This window comes from Coturnix japonica, chromosome 1 (genome assembly GCF_001577835.2).
Source record: "Coturnix japonica isolate 7356 chromosome 1, Coturnix japonica 2.1, whole genome shotgun sequence".
Taxonomy (NCBI): Eukaryota; Metazoa; Chordata; class Aves; order Galliformes; family Phasianidae; genus Coturnix; species Coturnix japonica.
Genome location: NC_029516.1, coordinates 68686114 through 68710510, shown reverse-complemented (window position 1 = coordinate 68710510; position 24397 = coordinate 68686114). Strand labels below are relative to the sequence as shown.

General features: G+C 44.3%; 1 protein-coding gene across 1 annotated transcript; it reads right to left on the bottom strand.

Annotated features, from left to right (window-relative positions):
* Window positions 1-60: 60 nt before the first annotated feature.
* On the bottom strand, window positions 61-22414 carry LOC107318171 (alpha-2-macroglobulin-like protein 1). The gene is made up of 36 exons (XM_032446876.1): window positions 22040-22414; window positions 20939-21122; window positions 20557-20719; window positions 19935-19987; window positions 19087-19107; window positions 18512-18671; window positions 18207-18291; window positions 15973-16084; window positions 14811-14925; window positions 14308-14417; window positions 13671-13838; window positions 13221-13451; window positions 12519-12582; window positions 12068-12213; window positions 11811-11960; window positions 11415-11567; window positions 10756-10840; window positions 9983-10097; window positions 9447-9672; window positions 9192-9318; window positions 8522-8643; window positions 8045-8099; window positions 7405-7488; window positions 6236-6412; window positions 6024-6105; window positions 5120-5276; window positions 4663-4737; window positions 4105-4267; window positions 3541-3755; window positions 3187-3402; window positions 2957-3081; window positions 2595-2685; window positions 1807-1875; window positions 1423-1525; window positions 1241-1282; window positions 61-185 (listed from the first exon to the last, which is right to left on the bottom strand). The coding sequence occupies exons 1-35, from the start codon at window positions 22096-22098 to the stop codon at window positions 1242-1244; spliced, it is 4302 nt and encodes a 1433-aa protein (XP_032302767.1). The 5' UTR covers window positions 22099-22414; the 3' UTR covers window positions 61-185; window position 1241.
* Between the last annotated feature and the right edge of the window lie 1983 nt (window positions 22415-24397).

Here is a 24397-nt window from a genome sequence, read left to right as displayed (position 1 = left end):
TGTGTTTGATAGCTTGGCAGTCCTATTTGGTCACAAGGCACAGAAAAAAAACACACTGAGTTCCTAGTGGTTGGTTTTAATATTTCAGGAAAACAGGCTTTTTGTCCTTTGTTGTCTCCACAGGAACAGGCAATCTCTGCAGTCGCTGTGACCATCAGTCCTCTTGTCATTCCTGCTAATAGCTACTAAGTGGAGATTAGAAGCAAAGAGAAAATACTTGAAATAACCTCCTGAGCTTCTTAAATGCTAGAACTATGCCTAGTCTCTTATTAAAAGTCAGGAAACTAGAATGATCTGGTTGAGTGATTGCTCGGTGTTTTTCAGCATTTTTCTCCCAAACCAGGAAAATCATGCCTAGAAGTACCTGGGTAAAATAATTCCTTCATAAAGTGCAAAACTCTACACTGCCAGTAGCGGACTTGCATGGGAAACACCCATCAAGGCAGTCTGAACTTTATAACTGTGATCATCACATAAGCTTCAGTCAAAGGCAAGGGAGGACTGGGATAAATTCAACAGTCTTAATTATACTGCATTACTATTTGCAGACTGCCTTAAAGAAGGGCTGGTGGCACAAGAGCTTGCAGAAAGGACACAGGCCATTAAAAAATGTACAGTTGCAACTTGCAACCCAAAATTGCCCGGGCCCTCTCCAGTGGAAAACTGGAAACTCCTACAGTGCTCTCTGGGATTATGTCAGGATGCAGCATGTTCTATGCTAAGATTCTGCTTTGTCCTTCCAGGGGGGATAGTTCCAGACTTGCCTTCAACTCAAGCTGCTACTGATAAGCCATTCTTTTTCCAACTGCCAGTTATGTCATCCCACAAAGGAAAATATTACATTGTCTCAGCTTCAGCTTGCTCCTTTGGCTCCCTGAATCCCTGTTTCCCTGCAATGAGCATAGCAGGGGTTCAGGAGGGAATGGAGTCTCTTCATTAGCTCTGCCTTCTCACGCCATGTGGTGCAGTTGCTGTGCTTAGTCTTTCCTTCCTCACACCCATTTTGAGGCCACCAGAGTCTTTCAGCTGTCTCTGGCTACAGAATTGTCCTTAGTCTAGTTCTAGATGCTCTGCTACAGACAACTGCTTATTCCTCATTCTTTCTGGATATATACTTTCCACTGATTACCATAATTCCCAGTTCAGATCATTTACATTCTACCCAGATATTCTCTCTCTCACTCAAAACCTATCATTTTGTGATAACACTTTTTGAACCTCACAGGGACTTGCTGCCTACCTCAGCTACAGACAGCACTGTAGACAGCCAAGGCTCGCTCCTCTGCAAAAGGAAATGAGGAAGACAATTACACAAACATACATGTGCACAAGGAACAGTGCTCAATGACTTTGCTTGCACACAGCCAGAGAACTAGGAATTCAGCTTCCAATCACAGAGTAGGAGGGAAAACAGCAACCCACCTGGCTGGTAGTAATCATAGATTTTGATGATGGTTGGTTTCAAGTTCTTCACCTTAATCATTTGTTCCAGTTGTAGAATAAAAGTCTGAGACTTATCACTGAGCTAGTGGAAGGAAGGAAGGAAGAAGAAGTCAACGCATCTTTATCTTCCTAAGCTTGAATTCTTTCCTGTACAAAATCTCTCTCATCTATTAGAGATTCAGGATTTTTGAAATGGAGTATGTGAGGAAAATCATACGCTAAATCTCAAAACAAAACATGCAAGCTTCCTCTCACCACAGTTCTACCAATGTTCTCTACCATGGCCTTGAGCTTCTCACAGTACCTTGTCCTCTGGCTTCCTGCTCTCACTACGACAAATCTAATGCTGTCATTTTCATTTACCTTGTCCAGATAAATGTAGATGACATCAGCTTTCACTTCTACTTTCTTAATGATGGATTTGCGCTCCAGCTGGGACAGGAAACAACAACAGAAAGAAATTTGTGAGCAATTCCCCTAGGGAGTCCTGACCTGAGGGACTGTTGTACTGATGGAATAACTCGGATTTGGACTCTGAGTAGGACTATGTCTTTTGCATATACAAGGGTTTTACTGGCTCTATCTTCGGTAGTCCCTCTTGGGGAATTCCCTACAAGCTTCATCTCAGGGATGAACTATGCTGCCCCTTCTCAGAGGAACCTCTCACTCTGGGGACAAAAGGCAGTGCATTGTATATAGGACTGATCATTAAACATGTACCAGTAAAGACTGTTGTTATCTTATCTCACTAACAAATAGAATGCTCTTAAATATCTTTCTGGGGGTTGTGTGAATAACTCAGCATTCAGTTTCATAGATAAATTGGGGGAAAAAAAAATCCATCTTATTGGCTAGAAATAAAGCTTCTCTAAGAAGCCTTTCCTCAAAATTTCTTGCAAACAAATGCTGGCACTTAGTACATCCAAGAGCATATCCTTTTGGTCCAGAATAGTGTCAGTGGAAGAAGGTGAACCTCTTGTAGCTGACCCTTGCAGGAAATGTATTGAAATGAAAGGTTTTGGTTCAATGTCAGTAGCAAAGGGGCCCTGCAAATGTCATTACCTCATGGCCTGAAATGAATAGTTCTCAATAGGAGCAAACATGGGATACATTTACCAGGGATGCTCTTTTTCTTATTCCATACCCCTTACCAACATCCTAGATCCTGAAGCCAGGACAAATCCAGACAACAAGGAGACTTCCATGATCACCATGTTGGATGTGACTCTGCTGCCAGTGTAGCTGAAGAACAGCAAACAGTCAGAACATCTGATTTAGGAACACCAGAGCCCTCCCAACTCCATCTCTACCACATCTTGTGTGTAGGATCCTGAGCCAGGAAGCCTATCTGGGACCAAGACAAAGGCATCTATTTCTCTTCCCATCCCTTCCACCTGCCAGCTTCACCCTCTGTCCTGCCTGTGCCCACTCCCTCCATTGCAGTCCTGAGGCTTTTCCAGTTTCAGTCCGCAAGCATGTCTTGCCAGAGGAAGAAACAGTTATTTAGGGTTACCTGGAAAGAATGTGGACGGTGAGGAAATGCATATTGGCCTGGCTACAGTTGGCCAGCTTTGTGTTGACACGCAAACTAAAGGTTTTGGTGGTCTGTGGAGTTGGCTCATGGTACCTCAGCACCATCTGCAAGGTGAGGGAAAAGACAGACCAGGCATGATGATCTCATGTAACAAGAAGAGGCAAAATTCTCCTCCTCTCCTCCCTCCCACATTCACATCACCTCCTTACCTGAGCAAACACACAGCTTCTGCCTTGGACTTGCACCAAAAACTGCCCTGGGATCTCTGTCAGTTCTGCATGCTGCACAAGGAGCCGTTTCTGACGAGTGATTTGGAATGTCTTTCCAAAATCCCTCTGTGACTTCATCTTCACAAGAGCTTGGCCTGATGTGCTGAACATCCTTGATGCATATTTTGCTAAGGCTTGCAGAGCAACAACTGTGTCCTAGAGAGGGAGAAACAGTCACCTCCCTGAAAGTATTACCTCTAGTGAGGCCAGCTCAGAACAGGAAGACCTCAATAAGACTTGCCCTGTCAACTACAAGTGGAAAAGTAGATGAATCCACACGGAGCTACTTGTTACCTGAGTGGATGCAAAGCCTCCATAGGCATTCTGCTGCTGGGTCAGCCACGCCACAATACCAGCTGCAGTTGTCATATCCCTTGCTTGCAGTCTTGGCTTGGAGAGGTATGCCAGGAGTACATAGGCTGTCAGTTCTACATCCACTGACTGAGTACTATGCCAGAAGTCTGTGGAAGCTGGAGAGCTCGTTTTGGGACTCCAGTGTATTTGTCCTCCTACAGAAGGAAAAGGAGAGTCTGTCTGAAATGAAAGAAACAGAGGGTTCTAGAAACAGGAAATAAAACTCTAGCCCCATATCCTCCCACAAGAGGATGCTTTAATTCTCCAGGCAGAGGAAAAATTTTCTGAAAGTCACCCTTTATAGCTTCCTAAATAATGTATATCATTTGACATGATTCAGTTACAACATAAATGCAAGTATAGCAGGTGTATTTTTTCCCCCTTTATCAAGTCTCTTGCATAGGTTAACATATTTGATTATAACCTCTAGGCAGGCAAAATGCACAGACACATTGCTACAGATCCCAGCAACTGAACAAGAGGTATTACCCCAATAGCCAGCACCTGATTTGATGGCTTGTTCCTCCAGCTTGTTCAGCAGCTCCTGGGTTTTCTCATAGTCTCCAGCCAGGGCAAAAGCATAGGCCAGCACAGCTCTTGTGTATGTATTGGTAATGTTGTGAACTGAGTGGTGTAGGCAGCTGAAGGTAGCCTGCATTAACTTGCCCTGCATTCATAGAAGAGACATATGCCAAACTCTGACAGGGACAAAACCTCTGTCAGGGTCTCTCTGGTGGATGTTCCAGGGAGCCAGACTTTATCTTTCTGGTGTGGCCCCAGGGAAACCCAGTAAATTACCATAGTCTCTTGAGGGAAAAAAAAAAAAAAAAAGGCAGTTCAGTTCCGCTGTGCACTGGAAACCACAGTCACCAAACATTATTGCCGTATGCTGGTGTTACAATGCTGTCTCTTAGAAGGACTTACATAACAATTTTACCGAACACTGGGTCCCTCTTAGCAGCACCTGATCTGTTACTGGCCATTGTTATGAGGTTCTTCCCCATAGCAGGGAGCAGGCATGAGAGAGTAAAGGACAATAGCAGATACCAGGGCTCTTCTCACCTTCAGTGGCTCACCCAGCTCCAGCAATGCTGCAGCAATATACGCCCCCAAGGAGATTTCATCATCCAAGCTGCCCTGTGGATGGAACCCATCACCAGATATCACACACATGGGATGAACTGTGAGGAGTCATCAATTGCCAGAGATACTCTGCAGGTGAGAGATTCCATCTAGGCTCCACCACACCTGGAGCCTCTCATTAAGCATGGATTCCACAGCTCTCACTTGTGTCCTCCCAGACTGTGCCAGGACCTGAAGCACCTTTCACTCTCTAAGTAGGCTCAGAAGTGTATTCCAAGAAGAAGCTTTTCTTGTTTTCCCTGCCTCATACTCTGTTCTCTTTCAGGCTGGATGCATGAGTTGTAGGAGCAACTTTCCAGGATCCCACAACCCTTTGCCTCCACAATATTTGTTCCACCATTCCCCAGCTATGCTTCCTGACTCGGCTCTCATTTACCTTCAGAGAGGAATGAAAGAGATTTCCTTTGGTGGCAAAGCAGCCACTGGGGAGCTGGTTTTGCTCCAGCCAGCGTAGGGCATCCTGGATATTCTTGTCATCTATATAGATATATTTCTTGCCTTGGCCAAAACTCTTGGCTACAAAAGCTGTCAGCCTAGGAAGAGGATTAGCTGTGAGAGAAATAGAAACACAAAAACACAAAAAGAAAGACTAATGCCTCCTGTGGCATTTGACTTTCACAGAGGCCTTTTGATACTCTGGGGGTCTTTTTAAATTGTCTCTTTCATAGGTAAGGCAAACTAAAGGTGAAAAGTAGCTCCTCTCCCTCACCCTTGGTCCACACATGTACTACCGCATGTACACATGTACTGTCATGCATGTACTACTGCATTACTCAGTCATTTCACAAATGCAAAATCTCTAGCCTTCTACTTTTTCCTCTCACTCTTCATCTCCCTTGAATACCTAGAGACAGTATAGAATCTCTATTCCCTTCACTTCTCCCAGCCCAGCCATCACAGTGTCAATGCGCTCTGAAACTGCACTTTGAAACTCTCATAAGCAACTTCCTCACTGGGAAAAGTACTTCTCATTGCTTTTCCCTGATGTTTCTCTAGTCAGTATGTAACCCTCTTGGCTGCTTGGACACCGCAGGCAGAACCTGGTGCTGTGTTTGGGTCCACAGAGAGAAAAAGGGATCTCCTGCCCCCTGGGATGATACCTTTGTGTTCCACTTTCCCAGAAGCTCTGCTGCCCTGCCTCACTCCTTTTTGAAGTGTCTCATATCCCTCAATCTGTCTCCAAAACAGAGAACACACATCCTACCACCCATTCTCAGGCACATTAGATGCTCTGGCCCAGACAGTACAAATTAAGAACAAGAACTATTTCCAGTGCTTACCAAGTATTCCCTTCCCCATCCTGCTGCCCAAAGACACTGTAGGATCCATCTCTACGCTTATAAAGAAGCTGTGTCTGGTAGGCTGGGGAGATGGGAAGAGAGATTAATAAAGCACGGTAATTCAGAAAGGCCAACACTGACAGAATGGCTGGGAGGGAGAAAGCTGTTAGTACATTGGACATGGGGAACACTGGTGGATCTGTTGTACTTGCCATTGTGCAATAATCCGGTTGCCCTCTCCTTGATCACAGGGGTCAGCTGCCTTGTCTTTTCCAGATACTGCAGCACATAGACAATGGGAGTAAACAGCACCATATTCTGCTCTCCACAGCCATGGGGCATCTGCACCAGGCGGTCCAGGTTCTGTAGTGCCAGCCCCATGAGGTCACCTGTGCAACAGTATAAGAAGGCAAATTTAAGTAAAATTTGAAATAGTCCTCAACTAGGCATTTGATAATAGTGTGCTATCCCAGCAAAGGTGGAAAATACTGGAGAAGGGAAAGAAACAATTGAGTGCAGGATGGAACAAGGTGACTATTTTGCATTTACTCTTTCTTATGAGGATGTGATACATTCCTCTATAGAGTTTCCACAGGACTTTTTCAGTATGAAGGGTTCCAACCACAGCAAGTGCTGTTGTAAAAGGCTATGAGCAGGGCAGAAGTTGCCATACAGACATACAGATATAGACATTCTTAGACAAAGTTTAATATGTCTCATATTCTTAGGCAGGCCTATTCTACCTGGGCATATGCTGAGCATCAAAATATCACTAACCCAGTAGTGGTGCTAGTCAGATGGCATGAAGGTGACTTGGTTGTCCCTCAACCAGCAAGAAAACTCTTGTATTCCTTTATTTGAGGAATTATGCCAGGCCTGGCTTCATACAAGTTCTGTCATTGGTGGCAAAGGAGTCAAGTGCAAAGAAACATAATGAATGGGAGGTATGTCTGGTCCCAGTGGCCTGTCCCAATAATTCTTTTGCAGCTTAGTAATGCTGAGAAAGATTTCTCCTTTCTAGTAGCTTTTATTGTAGCAGTGAAACTTAATGGAGAATAAGATAGTTTTGAATTTTAAAGATAGTATCTACAAAAACTAGCCAGACTCCCAAAGTCCCAGGTAAATTAGGTCTCTAGGCTCTGCTAAAAAGTCCTAGCCAGAAAAATGAGGATTATTCTCATCTGCAAATTAGTTTTCTCATTACAATCTAAGTCTTAATAAATATATATAAAACCTGGTGTTGTCAAATCTTACAAGGCATTGAAATCTAGTGTCCTCTCTTTTGAGCAGTGTCATTTCAAATGGATACCCTGACATGGTTACCAAGTTAGACCTTGCCCTTCCATAATAGCAGTGTAAGTCAGTGAGCTACTTGACTTACCTGAAATGGAAACTGACGCACTGGCAGATCCTTCTACTGCATTATCAGGAAGGTGAATCAGCATAGGTTCTTCAGCCATGTTTCCTGATAACAACAGGGAAAAGGTTCAGTATGAAAAATCAGATCTAAAGTACCTAATCTGACAGACAACACTGGAACAGATAAATGGAACACTGCCTATATCCTGTTCATGCAGAGTGCTCTCTGTAGGCTGTCCAAGTCATCACTCTTTTGCTTTGAAACTTCAAATTAGAGGTAACTTGAGAGGTGCTGGACAGGATGATCCTTCACAAGTTACACACAGATCACACATCCTAGAGGGACTTGCAGCGCTGCAGGGATAGGGTGGAATGGCAGCAGCTCCTCATTTACTAATTATCATGCTCCAGGAACATCCAAGAGATGCAGTGGGAAAGGAGGCAACACAGCACCAATTTGCCACCTAAACTTAGGGGCAAATTCAACAGGGAAGAAAGTGTGGAAGTAATATTTCCTGTCCTTTTCTATCCCAATGAGAAATGAAACTTCCTATGTGAAAAACCAGTTGAAAATATTCTTTCATCAGCTCTCCCACAGTTCAGTCCTACTCTCACGTCAATTTTTTTTCAGTCTGCAGGACTCATTCAACCCGTTTACATACCTCCTCTTGGGCACAAAAGGGAGTTGTGAGACTTCTCCACTAGCACACCTTCTGGCTGCCAAGGCAGAAACAAAGGCATGAGATGTAAGGAACAAGATAATACCAAAATTCCCAAGCAGCAGCAAAACTGCACAGCAGTTTTAGGTCTGAATTAAGGGGTTAGTCCACAAGCTGAACTGAAATTGCCTGATTAAAAAATCAAAAGTAAGTCTATGAGACAGGACTCTATTTTCAGTGAGCATATGCAAAAAATTAATGAACAGTTGGTGATTGAGCAGGAAGGGAAGAAACACAGCTATGGCATACAAATGCAGCTCAAGAAAGAGTAATGCAGGGAAGGAATAGGCTTTACCAGCTCCTGGAGAAAACAAAGTAAACTAAGAACAGGCTGGGGAGAAAACTGCTTAGCCCAGCTCAACCTCCCTTCACTCATTCAAAGAAAGTCTGGGAGAGAAACAAGCCTACTCTGATACTGACCCGAACCAGCAAGTGTTTGATCAGAGCATGGGTCCGCCTCATGGTAGCTGGCAAGGGCTTCCTGCCCCCACAGCGTGGTGTTGTGTCCAGTACTTCAGTCCTGATTGTGATATTCAGAGTCCCTAGCAAATAAATTGAACAGAGCTTGTTTCTTATGTCTGTAGGCAAACATTAACTAAAAGAAAGCTTGTCCTCATAGTCTTAGTGGTTTTAACAGGTAAAGATAAGCCAGTCTGTGCTGACAGCTTGTTCAGACAGCTTGAGTATGAAGGTAATGTGTCACCAACAGTGACTACGATCCACTACATGTGACTGTAGTGTAAGAAAGTTCAGCTCCTTGGTCTCCAGTGATGCCTTCCTATTTCATGTGAAGCATAGCACCATACTGGGTTCCCCCGCTCCAATCTGTGAAGCCACTGTCTCCCCCGGCTGGTCCTACATCTCTCTTCCCAGGAGTTCTCCATGTCTCCCATTCAGTTCCTGCCCTCTTATAAGAGCCTGTCTATAACAGGAAAAAGAAAGCAAACACAATGGTTTGCACTCTTTTACCACTATAAACAAACTTTGGGTTGCACAGAAGGCAAGGTTCTACCAGCTTTTCTGGATCTCCCACTCCCTCTCACTTCAGTTTTAGGGTTCCCCACCACTGCTCCCATTTTTCCTGCCACACCCAGCTGGGTTGCTGTCACATTCCACGTGAAGGTCTTGGACTCTTCCACACACAAGCACTCTCTGTCCCTGCAGGTCTGGCATCTCTCCACCTGGAAGTCCAGCGATTTCCCTAGGGCTACGTGTATCTGAAAGAGTGATGGTATAGGAGAATGACTGAGCGATTATGGAAAGACAAAATGGCACATGTTCTGTAGAACTGGAGGGCTTGATAGGCATGTCCCATACAGTATTTTCTGTGGCACCAGCACATTACCTGTAGGCATTGCTGCAGGTAGTTGAAGACAGTAGCCTTCAGCATGAAGGTCTCTCCTCGGATCACAGAATATGGCAATGTCACATCTACAAAGACAGGCTGGATTGTTCTGAGACTCATGGTTGGAGCAAGGCCAAATGTCCTCCCAGACAAACAGAACATCTTGACTTTCCACTTGGTAACAGCATCAGGTACCTTTACTGGAACACTCCTGCTGCCATTGGAGCTGAGAGCAAGAGAGCGCTTGCATAAATAAATTTGTCCCACCAAATTGTGAAGTTTGAGTGTACACTAGCATGTGAGAGAGGATACTCAGTAGTCTGAACACGAGAAGCATTGATCTTTTCTAAGAATGTATGGAGCTATGCTCCTCAAAGACCACTAGTCCTTCAATTAGACTCACTATAAGTTTAGGGAAGAGACATAAAATTCATACACAGACCTCTCTTTACACCTATGGGTAGTTTTTTGAATGGACACAAGTTAATAACAAGGGTTCATTCTTTTATCTGATTGTAAAGTCTGGCATCACTTACCCAACAAAAAAGAGATTCCAGATCCAAGTTTCAGACAAAGAGTTGTGAAATCTTCCTTGGGTTGTAAATTGGGGTTGTTCCTTAGTAATTCTTTGATCTTCCATAGAAGGTACCCCTGAAAGAAAGACTAAAGTTTTCCACTACAGCAGGAATCCAGAGAAATTAGCCCTGTCAATGACAGATAGTCAAGCACTGGGGCAAGAGGCAAAGCAAGTGAGAAGAGTCAGAAAGGGGCTGACACAAGAGAATGGGATGACCTGGTAGGAGAGAGGAAAAAAATGTTTACGGGAGAATCAGTGACAGTATTATAGCCAATGAGGCATGATTATTGCTCACTGAAATTTACTACAAGTTGAAAACAGCTGGCAGGTCACCACTAGAAGTTTACAGAGATTTGGCTAGACAAAGCCCTTGCTGACATGATCAAAAGTTGCTGCTAAGAAATTAACAAATCTCTAAAGAGCCCTTTTGACTAAGATTACCACAGAATCATAAAATCATAGAATAGCTGAGGCTGGAGGGGACCTTAAAGATCATCTAGTTCCAACCTCCCTGCCATGGACAAGTTGCTAGCCCAGTATCCCATGCAACCTGTCCTTGAATGCCTTGATGGGGCATCCACAACCTCTCTGGGAAATCTGTTCCCGTACTTCATCACCCACTGAATAAAAAAATTCTTCCTAAAATCTAACCTAAATCTTTATCTAAAGAAGGTTTGTCTACCTACGTGATCTCAAATCCCAGCACAAGGATAGGCAGAAAACACAGCTCACCCATGATTGGCTTCCTCTCTGTCCGCTGAGTGCACTGTGTTGGCTTCTTGATAACAAGGTTTGAGAAGACTTTCAGACCCATGTTCTGTTGGAAAAAGAAGGTGGGCAAGGGAAATATAAAAGTAGATGTGAGTGGGGAAGAGCAGTACTGCTCCTCACAATGACTGCAAATCATCACAACTAGGAAAGTCAGTTGCCCAGGCAGCTCAAAGTAGCACTTGCCCAAACAGACACCATGCTGAGGAGGTAAGGTTCAGCCTCTCCAGTCCCTTCTTTTACTAAGCAAGTACCTCTGTTCAATGGGACAGATGGATATCTTGCTCCTCTCAACACATTTCCATTATCAGTGCCCCTCCTCTTCTCCTCATGTGCACCAGAGGGAATAGCTGGGATTAAATCTGCCCTCTGACAGACAACCATAAATCAGGTTACTGCCAGAGCAGGACCTTATCAACTTTCTTTTCGCACCTGTGCAGGGGAATAAAGCTGCTCATACTAATACTGGTATCTCACATCTCGTGAGAAAGCACAGCTGCAATGTACAATGTACAATGCAGCAGTTGTCTGGAGAAGGCAAGGTTTTGTCAGTTTTCTTGGGAAGAAAAATATCTCAGATGCACATAATTTTGCTAGTTCTGGCAAAATATACAGTTGATTACCCAGAAAATGTTGAAAATATCAGGCTGAAAGGGATGCTGTGGTTTTCCTTGGAGCCCAGATGACATGAACTGGGGTTGAATACAGTGATCTGAATGCTCTTCTACTTGGGCAGGGTATCCATGTCTGTAGATAGCAGGGAACAAGCCGTACACCTAGGGAAACTCACCGGCAGGGAAGAATCAGGCAATGAGAAAATACCTCCAGATGCTTCACTCCACCCTCCTGCCCAGCGTACATCCTGCCATCTGTCAAGGCAGACCCTGCTTCCTACTCCCACATCTCCACACAAAGACTCTGTCATTCATTAGCTTCCAATTTCCTTCACCACAGTCCCTGCCTGTGGCTCCTAACTTATACATCACTCCTTCTTTTACTTTTTGGCTATTTGCACTCACCTTTTCACTTGTCAGCTCACTCTCTGGTCTTATGAGGAACATGTTTTCATCTACTGCCTGTACTGCACACATGGAGCCAGGGGCTGCCTGAAGTTGGAGCTGCACTATTGACCCTGCATAGCTTTCTTTAGTTGGGAAATCAACCTTGACCTTGAGCAACACACCAAGAAAAGAAACATGAAGAAGAGAGAAAGAAGGGTGAGGAGGCTGATGGATTCATGGCACAGCTCTCTCTCAGCTTTAGGTGTGAGTCTCACCTGGTTTTCAAAGCACAAGGCAACATCAAAACAGGTGCTATCAGCTGTCACTCCTCCATTGGGGAAGATAGTATATACCACTAAGCAGGGTGAAGGGGTGAAGTCAGCAGTGAAGGTCAGTGGGATAAAGAAGGAACCTTTCAGCACTGAGGAAATAAAACCAAAGTGTTGCTCTGTTTGCCCTCTCCCTCCATTCTCTAACCCCACGTACTCCATCTCTTCACAGTTTCTCCCAGTCCTTCCTCCCTTCATTAATTCTCTTGTACTGCTGTTTCTCCTCTACCAGATGGTACAATTGCTTCCTCCATTTCCCTCTGTCCTGTTTGCTGACAGCCCAGGAGCTGTAGTTTCAGGCAGTTCAGGAGAAACTCCAGAACCTTTCATCATCCGACATAGAAATCCAATAGGCCAAGCTGTTTCCTGTAGGTCAGCCAGGCCACTGCAAACTTACTGTTCAGCTTTCCAACCTGGACACTCCTCCGACCCCTGTTGACAATTCCAGCCTTCCCAGTGACCTGAAGGGTGAGAACACTGGATGAGGAGACTGCTGTTTGAAACCAGAGCACTCTTACACTCAGTGTGCGTTTTGCACTCTTGAGCAACCACCAAAATGAACTGTTGGTCCAGTTCATCTTCATATCTCAGGCCTGGCAGATTTACAGGTACCACAGTGTGGGAGAAAAAGAAACTTTTGTTGATGAGATTCTGGTGTGATCTGTCCAGGCAGTGAATTCACTGGACGAAAGAGAGTGAAAACTAAAGTATTTCCCCTTTAACAGGCATGTTTCCAAACTAGAAGCCATTTCCCCACTGAGCAGCTGTTTGATAACCAGTGCAAAATGTGATCCTTCTCTCCAGTTTCCAAAGGGAGAAGAGTCTGAGAACAGATTCTATTTAACATTTCCATCTCCCACTGCAAACTGGGCTGAAGATAAGGGTACAGTGAGTTGCAAACTTCTCCTCCCATCCATGCAGGTGACCTGGGTGGGATGGCTGAGTTCTGCATGTGTGTAGAGTTCCCCCAGTTCTCCATGAACAAGCCCGTATTGTCATCACTCTAGGGATGATTTAAATTATGCATATAATACTTCACTGTGGTCTGGTATCATAAGCATTATCTTCCCCCATCTAGGTTCTTGTCTACCTTACTTACATAATATGCAAAATCTATGCGGTTGGTGTTGTCTCCCACATCAGCCCTACTGAGTGTGAAGGTCACCTGGACACTCTGCTTCAGCCCACAAGGTAACTTCCCTGTGAGTGAGTGTATTTTCAGGAAGCTCCTGGTTGTGACATGGAAGGGCTGCAGGTGATGGTAAGCATTTGTGTAACTGATACTAGTTTTCCAAGGTTTTTGCTTGACATTCTCCAGTGTGAACCTTCCCTGGGATGGAAACAGAGACATACAGAAATCAGGGTTCAGGACACGTACTTAAATGTTCTGTTAAGATGCCTTTCGCTCAGTTTGGAAATGGCTTGTCATGTCTTTCTTATAGCTCTGTACTGGCAGACCTGTGTGGGGAGCCCAGGATTAAACAGGCAGGGGACTGCAGGGCAGGAGCACAAGGTATATCACTTTCCTATATGCAGAGGTAGAATTTACCTCCAAAGAGACTGAGGAGCTGTTCCAGGCAGTTGTGTCCAGGTTGAACGATGCTCTTCCACTGTCATCCGTGATATATGTTTTGATAAGCTGACGCTTCATAAACCTTACAATGAGATTAACTTTTCTGTTTTTCATACTATTTCCATAGTGGTCCTGAAGCTTAATCTGGTGAGAATAGGGAAGACAGAAAAGCTAAGGTCAGATATGTCTTACAGTGCCATAACCAAAACCTTCCCCCCAACACATATGCCTTCCTGTTTTGGTGGCATTGGCTTCAATCTGACTCCAAGATAGGAAATCTGTAAAACCTCCATATCTCTAAAGATAAGCTGAGGGTGATTTAAAACTATCTTCTCCAAAAGCAGCATGCGACTAGAGTATGAGCAACTCAGGCCCTAGCCAACAGCTGAGACATACTTGCAAAAATCATTCACTGATCCTAGCAGAAGCCACAGATGTTATCACAAGAGAATCTGAAATGCAGAAACTGGAGCTATTCTGCACCATCAAGTAATGTGAACCATTATAAAGTAAGCTACTCTAAGGAACAGAGAATGGTCTGGGTCAGGAAGATTTGTTTGATGCTAAATCCACTGGCAAATAATGGGAAGGGAAGAAGCAAGAGAAAAGTCACCTTCCCCTCGAAGGGTACTCCAGGGGTATAGTAAGCATTTGGTGTCTCAAACACTACCCTTGCAGCTGTCCTGGAAATGACAATTTGGCTCGATGTGTTGACTTGGACTCCTGTTGGAAGGTAGAGAAATAAGATCAGTATCAGAAATGACCACTGCAGCCTAGTTTAATCTTACTTTGGTATTCCCAGGACCTCTGATTGGAATGTCTCAGTCTTCCTTCCCAAAATAAGCACATTTCAAGGTGTGCAGGCTGTTCCTGTGGCAGTTCCATGTGCGTGTTCCTAAGCTGTGAAAGACCACATGCCCAGCCACACCTCATCTGCCAGCAGCTGGACAGATGAAGTTCCTCTAGCAGGAGCACCCTTTGAGTCTTCTAGTGGCCCCAACACACTGTAGTACAGGAGGAGGTATGCCTGCTCTGATGCTTAATCTCCAGGAAAGGTCCCTCTCACCCGTGTACAACCTCTGAATCAAATGACTGTAAGCTTCTGGTTACAGGTACCTGTGCCTTCCTCCAGGAGAGAAGCTTCTGCATAGATTTTGCTGTCATCCTCACTGGGAGACATATTAAACACAGCTGTGCTTACTGAAGACGTGAAGCACCCCTTGCTTGCTGTCTGCAATGGGAAAAGATAGATATAACTGGAGGTTGGGGAGAAGGGAAGGAATTTAAAGAACACATTAGACATTCTGCCATAATTGTTGATTGCAACAAGTAATAATATGGACTCACATGTATTGTTCCCATTTTGAATTTTGTATTTTTAACGTCATATGCATGAATCTGTGTAATTCATATCACAGAAATATAAACAAATCACTTATCACAGCTGCATTAAAGTTACAATGTTGGTAACTTTCCAGCTTTAGTAGGAAACTCAAGGCTGCACTAATTGGATCACAAAGCAAGTATACAAGTGTGTATATATATATATATATATATATACACATACATACAAGTATATACAAGAGACCTGACTGGAAGAACTGCAGAATTAAAGTGACTATTTGTTCTCAAACCTGAAAGGTTACAACTACTATAAGATATTATTATGATAAATCATAAAGCATGAAAATTGCTAATCATTTATGCAGAAGAGAAGGATCCAGTTATGACATATTGTTTTAGGGATGGAAAAAAAAAATGAAAGAATGTGGGTTTTTTTGTTTGTTTGTTTGTTTTTAAAGGTAAAAAGAAGCATCCATATTGATTGGCTGTTGAAATAATCTTGTCTACACCTGTACATAGGCATTTTTACTCAGCTCCAAGGAGGGTGCACCGTAACATTATATTTTTGTATATGAGAAAGATCTGTTAGTTGATGTTTCTTACACTGTGTCTATTCCTGTCTAGCTATGCTTCTCTACAGAAAATAAATAAAAAAATAACTAAATAAATTCTTTTCTTCAAGTTTTGTCTGTGAAATTCCTCTTTTCTATTCCCTATCCCTATAACAAAAATAACAAAGAACTTCCAGCAGTAGAGTCTTGTCTGTTGGCCTAGGTAACTATAATCACATTAACTGAATAGAAATGATTACTTATTAGCCTACAGATAGTTTACAGAGGTTGGCAGACTCACTTAAGCAGCAATTCATTCTATTCTCATAGCCCTTGACACGTGGTCCTATGTGGCAGTCCTCCACTTCCAGAATCTTACTCACCAGACCGCTGTATTCTCTACAGATATCTCTGCTGGCATCTTGAGGACACCTCTTTGCCTTCTGGCACAAGGTCACCCACATGGTTCCTTTCACTGCTTTCCCATAACTGTACCTGCAGAGGGAACACCACACGAGCTCCATGCAGACAACTGCAGTATGATTTACTGAGCACATTACTCCACACAGGTGGACTTCCTGATGTAGGTCTTAATGTATTTTGTAAACAAGCAAGAACAAGTGAAAATACAGCAGTTTGTATACTTGGGAAGTATAACATGGTCAGAAACAGAGCCACAGACTTGCCAGTGCTCTCCCACTTCTGGGTGCTTAGTGTCCTAGAATTGCAGGCAGAAGCAAAGAGTTGATCTAAGCTGATGTGTCCACACAGCAATCAGTGGATAGAGATCAGATGTAAAAGAAGCAAAAGCCTGTATCCCCCATAAACATCAACAAGATGGTGTGACAGTGTAAGGGAACTGTTGAGTCATGACCTGAACCACTGTTTGAGCACCTGGGGAAAGGACTGAGTCAGCCCTGGGAGCACAGGTGAAGGCAATTCAGCTGTGTGACAACAAGGGGTGGAGCCTGGCTGCACCTCTCTTAGACCTCATGTAAGGGCTGATTGCCCTCAGGGAAGGATCTCTTTGTGGAGATTCCTCATTGATGAAGGTTTTCCCTGCAAATGTAGAACCTTCTGATATGGGAGAGTGATATTCCTTTCCTTTGTAGCACTTTTTTATTGTGCTGATCCTTCTGCCATCACACCTTTGTTGTAACTCCTTTCACATTGTATTGATCTGTTCTATTGCTACAGACAGTAGTAGAACTAAACAGAATTCCTCCTGGTGTTGGCCTTACAAAGCCAGTTTAAATGTCTCCCCTCCCACATCCTACCCAGCACCTGCATCAGAAGCATTTTTCACTGTCACACTGAGTCCTACATCACTGTATCTCAAGAGGTGGTGGTATGGTTGGTAGAACAAAGGTAAAGACTCATGTTCAGTGGTTTGAAAATATATTGTTTGTTCAGCAAACTGGCTTTGTGTGTGTCTGTTAACAGGTTATTTAATTGCAGATATGGAAGAATCTCTGCAGTAGTATCTGCCAGAGCCTTGCAAACACCAATAAGCTCTGCAATCTCTTTTCATTTCCAGGGCTTTGACTGAAAGCCAGCTCTGATGTACTGAAGTTCTGTGATTTTGCAATAAAAGCTGTTAGAAGCTTTGCTGGTTCCCATCTACTTGGCACCTGTATTCAAGCTCCAGACTTTGGGCTACACTACAAGCATGCCTATACCAGGCCATATATTACACTGTTCCTCAGCCTGGCTCACTAACTTGACTTGCAGGATTGACCTCAGACCTTTCTTCTCGTTATGGGCTCATTTTATAATTTCAACTCTTCATCATCAGATCTGCTGTCATTTTTGTTGCTCAACTACAGCAGAATCTAGACCTCATCAGGGTGGACTCTTCTGCTGCCCTGTTTCCGTTTCCTTTCTTTGGCCCTATTCTGATCTTTTTAAAGCAGTGTCTCCTGACTGTACCAGTGACAGGAATAAATTTTAAAACCACCCTAAGGATGCGGAGCTCTGCACTGTTTTCTATTAGTGATTCTTATGCTCCTATGTTAAATGTCCCAATTAATAAGAAGCTATGCCAGTCTGTTAACAAAGAGGCAGCATGAAATACAAGACAACCCAGCTCCAAATATGGTTCAGATCACCTCTGTCTGTCCAGGAAGTGTTTTCTAGAACACTCTTTCTTCCTTTATGCTCATATCTTCTGAGGTATAAGCCTTCTGCCTTATGTTCCCATATACTCAGTTTTTAGTAATAATTGCAGAATGAGTGAAATCTACCCACTGCTTCTAAGAAGGTGATGTTTCATGCTGCTGAACTTAACAGAAACATCAGCTCCTGATCCTGTACCTCAACAGATCAGTTCTGCATCAAATATGCATGTTTCCCCATATGACATCTTTCAAGGCTGGACACACACAGCTTCTGGTACAGGCTCTCTTGACTATAACAAGTCTCTCTATAGCTGGATGGTCTCTGCCAGGTGTGGGTCATGAACATGTTTCCCAAATAAGAACTCTACAATTTGGCTCTAGCACTATTTATGATTTTTTTAAGAAATACTTCATGTTTGGCACCTCTTGAGTTACTTCTCTTTCTTGGATTCAAGAGGGGGAACAGTCATTATTTCCTTTCCCCAGAACTGCCTCCTCACCTGCCACACACCCTCAGAAGGAAAGTTTTATCTGAAGCATAAATCTGAGCTGGTCCTTCGAAGAAAACATCAAACTTTTGCAACACTGGAACAAAAAAACAGAGTTACTTCATTAAAGGCAGCAGTCTATCTAGACATGAGCTCATGAATGGGAAGAGCCTATTATCATAAAGCTGAAGTCCCACGAAGGAACTTTACCATCAGGTAGTAAAACTTAGTTTATGATGTTTGTCTGTAATACTGTTATACAGACAGAAATAAGCACTTTTTCCATCCAGTTATTTGTTCTCCATACTCCATCTTACCACGTTCCTCCACCCTAAATGTACTGGATGCTTTGGGGTTCACTATGTTGATTTTGTAAGTCCCCACAGAGACTTCAGAAGCTAACTGGAAAGTGAGATCTGCAATGCCCTGTTTTGGTCTCACATCCAGCCATTGGCCAATGCGGTTTCCATGTGGGTCCTGCAATTGGAGGAAAAAAAGAGACAGTCATTAATGTCTTTCTGTCCCCAAATCCCTCTAGATTCAAACTTTGAGAGATCTGAGAGTCTTTCACAGGCTCCTGCTGGTTTTCTACAAAAGGTACAGAGCTCCGACAGAGATAAGCGCAACACCCCAAGGCTCTGTATTGCCATTGAAAAAGAAAGGTCTTGACATCTAGACTTTACAGTCTTGTGTAAGGATAGACTTTAAGAGTTAAAGTCTATATAGAGTTCTGAATGTAGAAAGGAATATAGGCTTAATGATTTAGCTCTTCAGTTCTTGCTACAAGAATGTGGATGGAGTACATATGTGCTCTGTGTTCATAAGATAGTAGCCTAGATACCCATCCCGGAGTACCCTTCTTTGTAACATCTGGGGAATCTGACATACCCACCTGGACTTCCACCTTGGAGTACTGCAAAGCAAACACACATCAGTGTCAGTAGCTGGCATGGCATAAAAGCCTACATATAGACTTATCCACTTAGCCTATGTACTACTTTAACACTGACATTCCCAAACACTACAATACAAGCAGCTTGATTCTACAATTGTTTATTATCTGAAATAGATGCCTTCTGTTTCTGAGGTAGAAAGTGAGTGTATGATACCAGGCTCTCATCAGTAAAACAAAGAAAGGACAAACAAAGTCAGCACCAACAAAGCCAGAAAAATCTCGCTTTTTATTTCAGACTAGAGATTTAACTCTCTGCTCATTTATGCCCCTCAGTATTTATCTGGCATGGCATGAATTCTTATTGGCTCTCCTTAAATTACTTCAGGATGGACTAATGTGAAATATTTACAGCTTTGGGCAGCAGGTATAATTGCTTACCATAGGAAGCTGCTAGTCTTGCAGTTTCCTGGCTAGCACCTATTCAAGTCTTTGGCAACTTTTCAGTCCCTTGACTTGGGGAGAATGAGCTGCTGCCAGAAGCAAGTCAGTAAAATTCTTTTCTGTCATGGGACAAATGCACAAAGTTTCTTGGCTGCCCTTTACTAACTCAACTAGCAGAGCATGCTGGCATGCTCCTCAAATACCTACAGCCATGCTAGACAGCAGCTGAGACAGTCAACTCAGCCACGAGATTGTACACTGCAATGCTTTTTAACAGGTCATTGTCTGCTTTGCTGGGTACTGCAGACATGCAGGCTGACTGGCAGCCACTTTGTGGGTTTGGCAAAGGCAGCAGACTTGGCAGAGGAAGGCTATAAGCTTCCTGGCATGCACTTAGGCTTTACCTTGTTGTTAACGGGAACAAAGTCTTCAGTCAGCGTCACTATCCGGAATTTCACTGAGAGGAAAAAGAGAGAAGAGCACATTGGAGACATGCAGGATGTTGGGCAGAGACTTGTTTTGCACGTGTCTCTCCAAAATCAAAGCTTCCTGGTACCCCCAGGCCTGCAGCACTTGCTCATCCAGGCTCACTGTCTCTCCCCTCTGTACACTGTCCTGCTCCTGCTGCTCTTTCTGGCACTCTCTCCCACCCTCTGGCTCCACTCAACCACAACACAAGGAAGTGCTTGGAGTCACAGGCTGAGGAGAAGACACAGGTCTTGATTCCAGCCTGTGGAGGCCCCCATTGGAACTCCATGATTTTGAGAAAGCCGTGTTTATGATGGCTCACTATCCCAAACCAGCTCTGTTTGTATAGCCTGCGAAACCAAACCCCTTCCCTATAACACAGTGCGCTAATACATCACACCAGCAGGTAGTGGAGGCCTCAGTTGTAGGTAGCCTACCCTTTTATCCCCACAAAGGCTACATGGCACAAAGAATTGAGCACGTATCTCAGGGAAAAATAAGATCAGAGTCCAGACAGATCAAGAGAACCTATCAGGATGCTTCACTCAGAGTGCTCACCTGTCTGTCCCGGCTTATAGACAGGTTTTTCTATCTGGATGAAGGTGCCAGTGCCAGCCCTACGGATCAGGACTTGCTTTTCTTCCTTTGTACTGAAATACTGGCCGTTGGAGATGTGCATCTGGACAGTGCCCACCTCTTGACTGCCTGCAGGTTTGGGGACCTAGGAAAGGGAAGTAACAAGGTTAGGAGAGAGCAAGCAAGGAGGAAAAGATGGCATCACAGCAGGTGCTCTTCTTGAATCTCCCGAACTGTGATGCCATCCTCTGCTCCACCTTACTCTGGAGGCCAGCACAGCATGTCCCCTTAGTGGCATATTAACTCTTATTTGGCAGCTCACCCAAAGAAATGAGGCTCATGGGTTTGGCTCATGGGTCCTTACCTGAAATCTGGAGCACTCAAAGATCCAATTGTTCCGGACAACCTTGTTGTAGAGGCTGAGGTTGCCAGATCCATGTACAAGTGTTAAGACCACATGAATACTATTGTCCACGCCACGGAGATCCAAACACACTCTCTGGGAAGAGGGGAAGGACAGTTCAGCTGGAAGGGTGATCAGGTACATCCTGCAATGGGGAAATAAGACATTCAGACGGTCTTACCCTGTCTTGATATTAATAATCCATCATCTGAGGAAGCAACAGGGTTTACCTCTTTTCTAGATGCAGCTGCTCTGTTAGAGATGATTATCAGTGAGAGTGAATGACACCCATAGGAGTGATAGGAACAGCAATAGTACATTTCAGGTAACTATATGAGAAATGTTTTAGGTGACCTAATTTTACAGTGGCTTGTATGGAATTTGGAATATGCTGTAGTAACACAGGGAAACAAACATAGTAGAGTCTATCTCTACCTCTACAAAGGGAGCTCTTTTTAGGGGTTCCCAGTATACATGAAAAAGGGAACATGGGACTGAGAGATGGAACAAGCTGCAAAGTTGAGATTGGGATCCAAAACCAAACCTGCTGTGTTCATTCAGAAGGTCGCAGCTGTCTAATTCTGATCTCAGAGTTCTGTATGACTCTGGGTCTGTTTTGACCCCTACATAAACTGCAAGATACTCTACAGCTATTCTCCAGACCCTCAATAGGAAAGAATCCACCTTTCTTGCTTCAAGAAGTTTTCTCAATTACTTTGGCAGCAGTCTGGTTCCTGCTTAATCATCCCCAGCCCTGCAATTTTAGATCTCTTGTACTTCTCTTTATCCTACACCTTTCCCTTCAGTTTTCCTCAGGCAGAAGTTATTGCTCTTCCTGCTCCCACTAACAGTCCTTACGCAGTTCTTGGAGCCATATCCAAAAGAAAGGCTGTCACTTTCAGGAGCACTCTGTTCATAACAGGGATTCTGGCATGCTGCAGACCACCCCATATCTGCCTCTCCTAGGAGATGTCTCATAGGGTCCCGTGCTCTCTCCCTGCTATCCTGGCCCCTCCCTCAGTATCAGAACAGTCAATTTCTAGATCTTGAAATGGTACTTACAGTTGTGCCTTTATCCCCAAGGTGTAGCCCAGGCAGCTGAGGAGGAAGGGAATCCACATTTTCTTAGGAGACTTCCAGAGAGGTAGATCTGTTTGGAGGGCAGATCAGGAGAGAAGATGATGTGTGGTTTCTCTCCTTCCAAGGACTACAATCCACCTGCTGCTGTTGCCGTTTCTCCCAAGAAGCAAACAAAAGCCCCAAAGTTTCATTCCTTCTGCCTCATTCCTGTGTTTATAGTGCTCTATGCACAGGGTTGTACCATTCTGAATGTCCTCAGCCAATCCAAGTCGTTCTGGCATCCAAACTCTCTGCTTTCCTACTCCCCCGTGGACGCATTAGCAACATTCGGAGGAGTTTGCTTTTAATTTTGCTAAGCAATAGTTTGTTTCCTGTTCACTGCTCTGACCCTGCTCCTTGTTCCAGCTGCAGCCTCTATTCCATTGTTTTTGCCATCTAACAGATTGTCGCACGACCCCTTGGCAATGCGCCCTCAGCTGGAGCTCAAGGTGCGCTCTTATGGTCATGCTGTCCCCAAACTTGTTAAGAGGCTTTGAACACAAAAAGTATGTGTGCATAGTGCTCTTCTCCTTTGCGGAGCGCTCCTATTCCCAGCAGGAGAGCATAGAGAGCAGAAAGGAAATCTAACAACTACAGTTCACTCCATCTATATCGCACATCTCTGCATGGCCCAGTTCAGGACTAATTTATGCATGCACTCACCAGTGGAAATGGGGGTTGAACCTCAAGCAGGTAGGTCAAGAACTGCACGGCTTGAGTCCTAAAGGGTTTTCTCCTGCTACCAAGACAATGTGGCTCTGGCCCTACATGATGGCAACTCATAGAATCGTAGAATTATAGAACAGAGTGTGTTGGAAGTGACCTTAAGATTATCTAGTTCCAAGCCCCCCACTGTAGGCAGGGACACCTCCCACTAGATCAGGTTGCTCAAAGCCCCATCCAGCCTGGCCTTGAATGCTTCCAGGGTGAGGGCATCCACAGCCTCGCTGGGCAACCTGTTCCAGTGTCTCACCACCCTCACAGTAAAGAATTTCTTCCTAATATCTAGTCTGCCTCTTCCACTTCAAAACCATTTCTGCTCATACTGTTGCTACATGCCCTTCTAAAAAGTCCGTCCCCAGCTTCCCTGCAGGCCCTCTCCAGGTAATGGAAAGCCACTATAACTTCCCCCTGCAGCCTTCTCCAAGTTGAAAAGCCACAACTCTCTCACCCTGTCCTTGTAGTGGAGGTGCTCCTGCTCTCTGATCAACGTTGTGGCCCCCATCTGAACCTGTTCCAGCAGCTCCAACATGATACCTAGGTTGGGAACTTCTTCCACACGCCGATCTTAAACCTGCTAACCTATAGTTTACACTGAACTTCTACCTGAATATGGAACCACGGTTCAAAAGAAATTCTGCTTCTTATAATACTATTATTATTATTATTATTATAACTTTTTTCAGCTAAGTGATTGCAGTGCCAATGGCTGAGAAATAAAGGTGAAAGTGCACCTGGATAAACAAATCAACAGGAATCAGAGCAAGAAAGTGACTCACCCTTGACACCAGGCTGCACTTCTGTTCTTTCCTTGGTTCTTAAGAAGTACAGGCAGTGCCTGCTAAACAATCTCAGATGACATTTGTTTGTTCACAGTAGGCTCACAATTGTTTCAGGGTACAGCCAGATCCCTTTTAACAGCATACGGCTTCACTATGTCAAAGCCAGGAGTCCTGGCTCCTACTGCTTTGTGGGAGTGGAGTCCATATATTTGTTGAAGTTCTGGACTTATTACTGATCAGAAACTCATATACTGAACAAACAACCCGACCTAACTCACAGACAATGAAAGCAGCACGAAACAAGAGCTGCAGCAGCAAAAACAAAGTCACAATCCTGTTCTGGCACAGTTCATCCAACTCAGCCCCAACTCCATCCCCCATTATCAGTACCATCACCAGCTACTCCTGGCCAGGAGGCACCCAGGTGCCCACCCACTCCTGGTGCAGCTCTGTGTCTTTCTTGTCCTGTCCTCAGTTCCCAGGAGCAGAGCCCAGCACCTCGCTCTGCTTCCCTTCCTCAAGATGTTGCAGAGAGCAATGAGGTCCACTCTCAGCTTTCTCCACACTGGGCATCTCAAGTGTTCTCAGCCTCTCCTTGCATGATATGCCTTCCAGCCCCACTAGAAGCCAGACCACTGCAGTAGTTGCTTTCCCAATAAGTCTTTTTTCCATATTATAAGGACTTTTATCACATACGTTGCCTGTGCTTTGCATTGGCAGTGCTGTCTTTCCCTCACCACAAGAGCCAAAGCTGTAGCCAATGGTGCTCTTTACATACCAATACAAAATACAGACTTCA

What these genes read in the sequence shown, in the direction of transcription:
- LOC107318171 (XM_032446876.1), bottom strand. Translation starts at nt 22,098, where the DNA reads ATGTGGATTCCCTTCCTCCTCAGCTGCCTGGGCTACACCTTGGGGATA. An exon ending in TTGTTCCCGTTAACAACAAG is followed by an intron (nt 19,108 to 19,934) that starts GTAAAGCCTAAG and finishes TTTGCTTTGCAG; the next exon opens with TACTCCAAGGTGGAAGTCCA. An exon ending in GAGGCTTTGCATCCACTCAG is followed by an intron (nt 3,403 to 3,540) that starts GTAACAAGTAGC and finishes CTCCCTCTCTAG; the next exon opens with GACACAGTTGTTGCTCTGCA.